Source organism: Telopea speciosissima, chromosome 4, assembly GCF_018873765.1.
Source record: "Telopea speciosissima isolate NSW1024214 ecotype Mountain lineage chromosome 4, Tspe_v1, whole genome shotgun sequence".
Classification (NCBI taxonomy): Eukaryota; Viridiplantae; Streptophyta; class Magnoliopsida; order Proteales; family Proteaceae; genus Telopea; species Telopea speciosissima.
Genome location: NC_057919.1, coordinates 56,579,927 through 56,591,093, shown reverse-complemented (window position 1 = coordinate 56,591,093; position 11,167 = coordinate 56,579,927). Strand labels below are relative to the sequence as shown.

General features: G+C 40.8%; 1 protein-coding gene across 1 annotated transcript; it reads right to left on the bottom strand.

The window, feature by feature from the left end:
* Positions 1-2,478: 2,478 nt before the first annotated feature.
* On the bottom strand, positions 2,479-3,102 carry LOC122659839 (40S ribosomal protein S26-1-like). The gene has a single exon (XM_043854980.1). The coding sequence runs from the start codon at positions 3,022-3,024 to the stop codon at positions 2,647-2,649; it is 378 nt and encodes a 125-aa protein (XP_043710915.1). The 5' UTR covers positions 3,025-3,102; the 3' UTR covers positions 2,479-2,646.
* Between the last annotated feature and the right edge of the window lie 8,065 nt (positions 3,103-11,167).

The following is an 11,167-nucleotide window of genomic DNA, read 5'->3' as shown; positions in this document are numbered from 1 at the left end:
TCATCTCCAGGTCTATGGGTGTTGTTTTTTTTTTTTTTTTTTTTTTTTTTTTTGGTGCTTTGAATCTCTATTTTTAGTATGTAAAGTGGGAGATTTGTAGGATGAATTGGTGAATTGCAAAATATTTAACACAAGCAGAGAGAAGAAACTATTGTTTCTTTGTCCCATTCAACTCCATTGCGTCAACTGATTAAATCTCCCTCATCAATGCTGATGAAATATCAATCACAGTCAATCCAAATGAAAAGCCTCCAAAACCCTTGTATAAGAGACGATCTCAAACACCCAACAATCCCAGTTAATCCCACTCAACTTTTGGCCATGAATAGAAAGCACTTGAAATATGGAATTTTAGGTGAAGGTAGGATGAGGGGTGGGGTTGCAGTAGGGTAAGGCAGTGGTGATGGCTGGGATCAAGGTTGGAACTTGGACATAGAATTTGGAGGTGAAGGTCGGATGAGGGGGTGGCAATGGGCAAACTTGGAAATTTGTTCATTTTAAAGTAATACTAATCCAATAAGGCACCCCAAACGTCACTTTTAAAACAAAGGGTACCTGAAACATCCTTTTTTGCAAACTTACAAAAAGGGAAAATTACACATACACCCCTATACTTTGTCTTAAGTGCAAATCGACCCGAGGTTTCAAAAAATGAACATGTACACCCCCTGAACTTTTAAAACCATGCTAAACTAATAGTCCATTAGGAACTCGATGCTAAGTGATGACGTGGATATAACTTGAACTTGAAATAACTCTTATACCCTCGTCTTCCCTAAACATATTCTTTGTTCTACCCCAACCCTATTTCTAACCCAAACCCAGATTTCTCCTACGCTCTTCCTCAACCCCTCAAGCTCTTCTCCACCCCTGCTACCTACAACTACTTGTGTCGTCCATATTCTGTTCTATTCAGCACCGCTGCAACCCACCATCTCTTTCAGGAACGCTTCAACCCGCAACACCCATTAACTATTAGGCCATTACCACACAACTCCAAAACTTCATCACAGTACCTTTTTACAAGACTTCAGGAGAGCCCATCCCAAAAGCTAGCTTGAGAGGAGGGAGAGCCCAAAGTCTTATAAGCCCACATCAAGTCACCAAGGCAACTGATGTTGGACTCAAGATTGTAACATTCCCCCACACTTAGACAACGACGTCCTTGTCAGCCCCCACTCTAGGCAGAGAGACGGTTCCACTCTGACCTTCTTGTCAGGTAGCCTTTTTACTCCCCCCTAGGTCGCCCCTCCCGAGTAGTCAACCATAGAAGATGGGGTCAATGAAAGCACCAATGTTGCAAGACTTCCGGAGAGCCCAACCCAAAAGCTAGCTTGAGAGGAGGAAGAGCCCAATGATTTAAAATTCCACATCAAGTCACCAAGGCAACAGATGTGGGACTCAAGAGTGTAACATACCCACTGCCTTCATCACTATACCATACACTCCATTGCAAAACCCCATCACTGCCACCATGCACTCCAAATCTCCAAAACCCAATACCGCAACCATACACTCCCAAACTTTAAAAACCCCAAAACCTACAACCATAACCAGAAATCACAAAGTTGTGGATTTCTTATTTTCTTCTCCCAATTGCACGGTGAACTAGTAGTCTGTCTACTTGTGAATCTCTCATAAATCAGTATTCACTGGTTAGGAATCAAGTAGGATGTTCAAAATGTATGAGGTGTTTCTATGATCAAATGGCATGGGAAATGAAGCCAAAGATCAGAATAGCCACTGTCACACCCCTATCTCGACAAGGGATAAATTACAATAAAAGGTGTGACTAGGACCCAATAAGCTACTAGGATCACAGATATAGTGTCCCAACCCATAGTCTTAAATCAATATTAAAATACAATAATATCAGAGTATGAAAGACAAAGGAATATTACATTCCAAGATATGTCAGAGTTTGCGGAAGCGTAAATTAAATAAGGGAAAATTACACTGCCACCCCCTGAGGTTGATATAAAATACAGACCGACCCCCTATGTTTCAAAATTATATAGCTACACCCCCTCGGTTTTGGTTATTTGTTACAGTCAGCCCCACTCCGTTATATCAGTCCCATTATGTGGTATGATGTTGATAATTCATAATTTAAAATGACTAATATACCCCTATTAGAGGTTTATGGAAACTAAGAATTAAATAAGGGTTCAAGAGCAACAACGACAACCACTCGATAGGAACAACCAACGGCAAGTCTGTTTCGTTTCAAGCCATGTAACTCCCTCATTACAAACCCAATCTGGTGGAAATTATAGGATAGGATTCATAATCCATTATCCTCTTGATTCCCACTGGCATCAGGCCAGAACAGCAGGTAATAACTTCAGGAAAATTTCTACAACTAAAACCTTGTGGTAGTTGCAGGTTCATATGTTTTTTTTTTTTTTGAGAGAAATTTCCATTACCCATTGTCATTGGAATAAACATTGAATTGAGTTATTGACAACCATAACATTAAAACCTAACAATTAATATGCGGATGATTCAATTATGGGAAATTTCAGTCTGAGCAAAACCTTTACTCCCCTAATGGTAGAATCTAAGAAAAACCATAACGATACAAAACAAAACATTTCATAAAATATCCCATTGCCCAGATGGATGAATTGGGATTCTTAAAAGCTTTCAAACACGCCTAGGATTTGTAGCTCCAGCTAGGCGTGGGGCTTGCCCAAGCTTTGGCATGTTTTCCCAGCGCCTAAAGCGCTGAGTTGGCTCCCTCTTTCTTCTGTCAGTCCAAGAACAAACCCTTACAACGTATGAATGGATTGCACAGGAGATGCAGTACTGCATCTTTGCGTACAGCTTGGGAAGCGTATAACCGTCATAAACAAAGGCTTCTTGAACATCCCTAACCATAGCTTGTTCAACAATGTTTCTCACAAGAAACCTCTTGATAGCCTTATCCTTAGGGCAACACTTGCCACAGTTAGAGCAGCGGATGAAGTTCACATGGCCACGGCCATGCTTGTTGCAGCCACCGTTCCTGCGCTTGAACGTCATTTTCTAAAAGCCCTAACCCTAGCTCTGTAGTTCCTCACCTCCTTTAACTCTTCTCTCTAGGGGTAGGTTCATATGTAGATCGGAGTATGTATCTCACAACAGAAGAAGATTTTGGAGGCAATAATCCAGGGATGGGATCGCCCAGGGGAGAACAACCGATGCCCCAAATCTCAGTTTGAACAAACATGAACCAAGAGAGATCGAACTAGATTGGATTCACTATGCCCCAAATCTTAGGTCAGGGAGGCAACTTTAAATTTGGGGAAGAAGAGGGCAAAGTTGGAATTTTCCACTGAGTATTAACAGGATATTAGAAGAGGGCAAAGTTGGTATTTAAAATGTATTATTTAACACTGTTCACTCACCGTCCACTCAGGGGGTGTGGCTGTATAATTTAGAAACACAGGGGGTCGCTCTGTATTTAATACAAACCAGGGGGTGGCAGTGTAATTTTTCCATTAAATCATTATAAGATGTTCATTGGCTAATGATAATAAGTAGCATAGTTACAAAATTTCTATGACCATCAAGTAGCTACCAAAAAGGTAATACATAAAAGTTTATACAAAGCACAAGGCTCTCAAAATGACAAAATGGAATCGAATCCCAAGTAACAGTGCAGCCCGTAGGCACAATCATCAAGAGACAACCATCACCATGATCCTCAATCACGGCCTCTGGCTCCACAGTACCAAAATCATCTGCATCAAAATCAAAAAAAGAATGTGTACACGAGGGTTAGCTCCACTGAGCTAGTGAGAGAGAAAAGGGGATGCATAATCACACAATCACAAATAGTCCATAATGCATACCATTATTAATTCATTTACCACCTAACACACAATGCTAAGTCAATGGGTATATGCTACTCCAATAACTCGGGAAGACACTATGGATCATTCCATGTTCACCACAATGCAACCTCAATTATTATCATGTGGCTCACGCCAGTCGTAGCCATCACCACCCAGTGGTAGACCCCGATAACTATTACTACCCCTGGCCTGGCCTCTCTAACTCTCCACAGGCATCAGGTGCTCTGGTTACCCAACACCTAAACCCCTATTGGTAAGGGTCGTAGCATAGGGAATGAAGTCCTAACCACAGTTATACTACATGCTTCGTATCGTGTCGAGAGGTATTCTGAGTGTATCAACGTCCTATTTTATCTAACACCCGGGTACCAGCACAACACGGCGTATACAGACCATCATGACATTCAATGTAAGTTCACATACATTTCTGGGCACCCGATACAAAGATAAAACATAATTCTCAACATCATCATATAATTCTATAATCAAAGTGAATAATGCAATTATGCAGCATGTTCAATGATGATGCAAGTAGCACAATATACATATGCTTATATGGAATACCTTTCATAACATCATCATATAAATCCACAATCAAGATAAGTAATGTAATTGTGCAATACGTTCAATAATGATACAAGTGGTATAATAAAGATACACTTAGTATAAACACACCAAACAATCACCCAAAACCCACTCACCGATTACTTGTAATAGAATTTGTATAAGCGCAATGATTCTTGCTCAAATTCACTCCCTTGCACGTGTGTTGATGCCTAAGGAAGTGAGTAAGAGTGTGAAAGAGTGTATGGAGGGTCTCATAGAGAAGCCCCTGTAAATTACATAAGTTATAGGCTTCAAAACAGCATTGGAAGCAACATCGGATTCAACATTGCATGCATCCGACCTTTCTTACAGGCTCAGGCCTTATCAGATGCAGCATCGGATTCAACATCGCATGCATCCAACCTTGCATCCGACCTTCCCTGCAGGCTCAGGCCTCATCGGATTCAACGCCGCATGCATCTGACCTTGCATCCAACCTTCCCTGTAAACTCAGGCCTCATCAGATTTAACATCAGATTCAACATCACATGCATCCGACCTTCCCTGCAGGTTCAGGCCTCATCGGATTTAACATCGGATTCAACATCGCATACATCCGACCTTCCTTGCAGGCTCAGTCCTCATCGGATTTAACATCGGATGCACGCAGGGCTTTGCCTCCGATGCAACCCAGGTGCAATTTTAAGATCCTTAACAGCCTATATTTGCCCCATTTGGTTCTTTAAGTTCCAAGGGACTAGGGAGGGGGTGTCCTATGGTCTATTAAGGTCTTAGAAGTACCCATCATCAAAAGATAGAGGGATTTAAATGATCGATTGCTCAAAATCCAGATTTGGGGTTTCCTTTAGTAGTTGAAACTCTAGAATCAAATAGATTCAGCAGAAGGTCAAAATCGAGGTCCTAATAGGACTGTACCACATTAATAGAGTCCCAAAAACACATCTTAGGCTAAACCATTTGGTTCCAAGAGGAAACCCAAACTCAAGACTGAAATTAGGTGAGCCATCTAAGCTCAAAACTGAATATGGAGTGTCTTCCAAGCTCAACCGAAAAGATAAAAGAGAAGGGAGAGAGACAAGAGTATTCTTGGCCTACCTGATTTGAGGTACACAAGAGGTCCTCCTTGTAGATCCAAGCTCAAGCAGCCAATCCCACCTTCTTCTCCTTCTTCTCCTCCTTGCCGCCTCTTTTCTTCATAGCTCTCCTCTCCTTTCACGATTAGGTTAGGAAAGAAGTGAGAAAATGGCTAAGGGATAACCCTAGCTATCCTTATATAAAAATACCCACTAGGGCATGTTTGTGTAGGGTCTTTTAATTGTCTACTTAGGGCCTGCTTGGGTGAGGTCCTTTAATTGCCCAAGTACATTAACTTTAAAAGCATGACTTGGGCCCTATAGGCCCATTCAAGAGGTCACCAAAATAAAAGGGAGGCTAGGGTAGTAGTCAACCATGACAAGGCACCAACAACACCCTTGACAAAGGGCATGTGGGCCCCATATAAGGTCTCACTCAAAACAGCCACGACAGAAGCATCGGATGCAGGGTCGGATGCACGTAGGACCCTACATCCTATGCAATAGAAAGGACAGGTAAAGTACCAAAAAGGTCCGGGCTTGGGCCCGCACCTTAAGGACTTTGAGAGGAAGGAAACAAGCAATGAAATAGGTTTAGTAACTTAACCTTTGACCATCACAATGAAAAACTCACCGGCAAACAAGGCAGCATAGGCTACACACCACAAGGATAAATAATAAACAAATAGGCTCTCGGATGCGGATATAACAGCCACAATTTGGATCTAGCACCCAAGCCATTATACCAAGAGGAACCTTTTTCAGATTGGGCTCTTCTCCTTGGAGGGCAACGCCCAATAAGTGCCCAATGAGGCATCCAACGGCTGGGCTGTGCCGCACACATTCCGGCGCATGTCCTGTCAGTCATCGGGATGTGAACTGCACAGTCCAACCGTTGGATGCACTCATTAGGTGATGCCCTCCAACGAGAGGAGCCAACTCCCCTAGAATAGGTAATGGGTGCATTTCCTTTCCTTTTCATTCTTCAATCGTCAAATAAAAGTTAAAAAAAAAAAAAAATCAGGTAAATATCACCAACAGATACGAAGGACACCCCAAAGCACTTAGATTAAAAAACTACGACAGAACGAACCAATCTCGATTTGTCTGGCTAACTCACCTTCTCCGCTGTCAGCAAAGGTGGCCCCTCCACCACCACCACCGCCCTTGGCGGCAAAGGCAGTGCCTCCACTAGCACTACCTCTGCAGCTATTGCAGGTGAGGGTAGAGCAAAGAATAGGTTTGGGTAAGACGAGTGTGTAAGAACCATTTCACTCCCAGATTATATTCACGTCATTACTTAACAATCAATTCCTAACAGACTATTAGTTTAGCATGATTTTAAAAGTTAAGGGGGGTGGACAAGTTCATTTTTTGAAACCTCGGGTCGATTTGGATAAAAATCCTCTCCAATTCTTTAATCTGACAATACCTGGCAATGCTACCTTCATTGCCCGACACATGGCACAAACAGATCTAATGGCTGATAATCCTTTGAACCATTTAATGAAACTCTACCGGTTTTGGCAACCAGATCCTCTCAAACCGAGTAGATCGTAAACTTAAAAATGCAGAAATAAGGAAACACTTTCAAATCGCAAAGTCTCCCTCTCTGGGTTCATCTTCTTCCTTCCATTGGAGAGCTGCAGAGGTTACACTTTCAAATCGCAGAGTTCTTCGTTGGGTGCTTGGATTAAATTAGGGACAGGTATAAAAAGGACCACCACCGATAGTGTTTCTCTTTCGAAAGAAACCGTTTTACTTTGTTGTGTGTTCGCTCCGCACGAAATGGCACACCAAAAACTGCTTCCATTGTCGATCCAACGACCTTCTTGTCTTCTCCCATAAAACGGCCATGAATCGCTCGCAACCCACTGCGAGTACTTTGAACGTAAATTTCGGTTACTGCCTCTGTTCTGGGAGCGGTAGTAAGAGAAGAAATGGTTCTGAGAAGGATTAAGGAATTCTGTTTGCTAGAGGAATCCCTCCGAATGAAGATCGACACACTGTGGAGGAGAGGGTTCAGTTTAGGTGCGGATTTGGGAATGTCTTCTACTGGTTTTGTACTCAGCAATGGCTTCTCTATTTGCTCTTTAACTGTACCCATTACTAAATGTCTAAATCTCTTTTCTCATCTACATTATCTCTCAACCTCTTCTTTATTTCTTGCTCTTTAGGGTTTTCGTTTGCACTTGTCTAGGTTTTGGAATTGGGACTTCTCGAGATTTCAGAACGAGCGGTACATCTACCCCTAATTTCTATTCCATTTTGTAAATTAGAGGAGCTGCAACTTGAATCTGTTGACATTTCCTTATGTTTGGAACTTTTCATCCAAATCGGGTTTCTCGGATCAGGTAAGTAAAACGGGTAGAGTTTCATTAAATGGTGCAAAGGATTATCAGCCATTAGATCTATTTGTGCCACATGTTGCACAGTGAAGGTAGCATTGCCAAGTATTGTCAGATTAAAGAATTGGAGAGGATTTTTATCTGATCGATTTGCAATTGAGGCAAAGTACAAAGAGTGAATAACTACTGAGCCCGTTTGGTAACGCTTCTGTTCTAGAACAGATGTTTTTTACTTTTATCATTTTTTTTTGTTTCTATACTAGAAACATGTTTCTGGACTCTAAAATGATGTTTGATAAATTTATTCTAGAAACGTTTTTAAAATAATAAAAAAAAAACACAAATCTGTTTGGTAAAATCTGTTCTGAAACACTTTATACCAAATCAATGAATTATTACAAAAATGCCATTATTTGACTAAACTTACTTAAAATTAAGATGAAAACATCCACCATGATCATGTATGACAATGCAAAAAGGATCTTGGTGGATTCGAACCACCATCCCCTTAAAACATGCTTGAGACATACGCACGTTCCAAGTGCTCTACCAATTTGAGCTAAAGACCCAACAAGTAGAGTTTGAAGTTTACAAGTAACCCAAACCTAACCCAAATCTAATGAAACAGATTCAAATGAAATCCAAACCTCATTGAACTACAAACATAATATCAATGGGGTGCTAATGAAAAAGAAATCATTTACAGATAGGTCACTACAATGTGGTGTCAATTTCAAGAACAATATAAGCAAGAACAAATGAGTTGGTCCTACTACAAATGAGCTTACCTTGTGCATGCTTACCCCTCTCTAATTAATAAATGAGCTGATTCAGACCTGTCACATCTTTCCCAAAACACAAAAACCTGCATGTTTTCCACCCTTACGGCTCACCAAGAAAAAAATCAATTCTTTTCCTCAATTCTGATCAATTCATATCTGTTATGTGGTTCATGCCAACCAAAATTAAATAACTGAAGGAAAAAAATACTCTCTACAAGCCATGTTTATCTACAATGTATATGGCTGATCCAATAGTTCCATCCTTCGGTTTTGTAGGTTTTTTTTATCAGTCCTATATGCTGTACTCATTGTCATTTTTTATGGTCCATCTCAACCATGTGAACCACCTTATTTGACTTTTTTCTTTTGCATTTTAACAATTTGTTTTCAAAATTATGATTCTTTTTCTTTCAAATCCTTATTATCATGGGGCAATGTTTGTCTCAGCTGATATTTCTTGCCTTAGTAAAGGCTGATATGGATGGTTTTCTACAAGTTTCATTGCCAACTGAACTGCCATGTATGGTAGAAAATAAACTTGTACAAAGAGGCTCTACAGGCTATGAAGAGAAGCCTCTCCCCATCATAGCAACCACCATCCACCCCAAGGCCTTAGCCCAACAAAATTTCTTTTTTTTGGGGTTGGGTGGGGTGGGGGGGGGGGGGGGAATAGACACAAGTTTCTGAGCTGGGCTTGGCTGGGTTGAAGACAGCAACGTATGTGGCAGGCACTCCACATTCCAATATTCTATAGCCATTACCGTTTCTATAAAGCTCCAAGGTAGTAGGCTTGGCATGGGAGATGCAGAGGGAAACCATAGAGGAACTGTCTCCTCTACACGAGATTAAAGATTCCAATTGCCAAGGAAGCATAGAATATGTAAATATAACAGAACAGAAGAATAACAATAACCAGATTGAAGAAGCAGCAGCTCTTCTATTTCAATAGTACCTTGCTGCCCCTACACTTGAGCACTCACCCCCACCCCTTGCTGCCCACACACCCGAGCACTTTTTCCTTCACCCCATGCTGCCCATACACACCCTCACACACTTGCACTAATTTACTCACACACACCCCCACACCTTGCTGCCCCTACACTTGAGCACACACCCCCACCCCATGCTGCCCATACACACCCTCACACCCTCATACACTTTTACTCACACACCTGAGGAATTCAGAATTCATACTCGAAGAAGGATTCTAGGGAAAAAAAGTGTGAAGATTGAATTCTGAAAACAGAGTTTAATAATGATGTATTGAATTGAAATCTGAAAACCAAAACTATCTTAATTACCCAAGGGAAAAAAAAAAAGATATCAAATCCACACCTTTCTATAAACATGGTAAGTCGAATAAAGTGGTAGTTGATAGTCCAGTCTTAGCTCTATCATGTGCCAATGACCAAATCCATAATGAATTAAAGTATATAGTGTGTATTGAATGGATGCCAAGGTCAGAAATAGCAGCTGAGGTGAAATTCACTCTTTAATTTAGAGAGAGCCATGTACACAGCTCTCCACAGAAACAATAATAAATACAAAAAAAAACTATCACTAGAATCCACACGGTGCCACAAGATTTCCTGCCACCATCCATGACTATCTGATAAAAAAAGTTTGACAAAAAAATTAAAACCCAATGCACGTTCTCATCATATCTGCAGAATCCCATGATTTTAAGCTTATTCACAACTTGTTTGAAGACTTTCCTTTGGATAAAATTGGAATGATACAAAAAGAGTTAATTAATCCAACCTACATACATGCTTACATCACAAGGCAACAATGGCTTTTTTTGCAAAGTGGCATGGCAAAAGTCAAATAAACCTACTATATAAAGCCATTATCTGTCCTAACTCCCTACTGCTTTCCCTGAGTTAAACCTACTGTTACAGATCTGATTTTGGTTTCTATTATTGACTGTAAGTCTGAACTTAGAACCTATTGGGTATAATTATTGAGATCCTGCTTGGGACTAGGTCACTGTGACTTGGTCTTACATTCGTGTAAGGGAAATGTAAGACAGTGATACTACAGTCTCCAGTGGTTCCCACTTGGGTGGAGTTGAAGCCTTTCTTCAAAGGCAACATCAAAGATAATGGTCGGTTCATGTTTGCTTGTTTGTTTGTCTAACAACCTCACTAGTTATTGCAGTATCTCTATTGAGTATCTACTTGGGCCAGAACAACTATATTAGGGAAGAAGAGAAAAGGAGGAAAACCTTTAAGGATGTGAGGCTTTTCATGAAGGCCATGCATTTTTTCAGATTAGATTAGTGATTTGGGTAGGTTCTGTGTACAAATCCATTTTGAGGACACCCAAGCTTCCACTTTCCTATGGTCAAAATCTTTTAGATTCACATATAGACCACTTAATGATCCATTGTACAAGCAAATATAAAGTTGACCACCTTTAAAGGGTTTTCCATGAAAATCTCAAATGCCCTTATTGCCAAATGGAAGATGTGAATCCTCTAGAATTGAATAGTTCATACATTCTCACCATTGACATTACATGTGATGACTGAGATTTGCTTGTGGGGTCTCTTATTC

Excerpts from the sequence above, each read along its gene's own strand:
- LOC122659839 (XM_043854980.1), bottom strand. The coding sequence starts at position 3,024 with ATGACGTTCAAGCGCAGGAACGGTGGCTGCAACAAGCATGGCCGTGGC.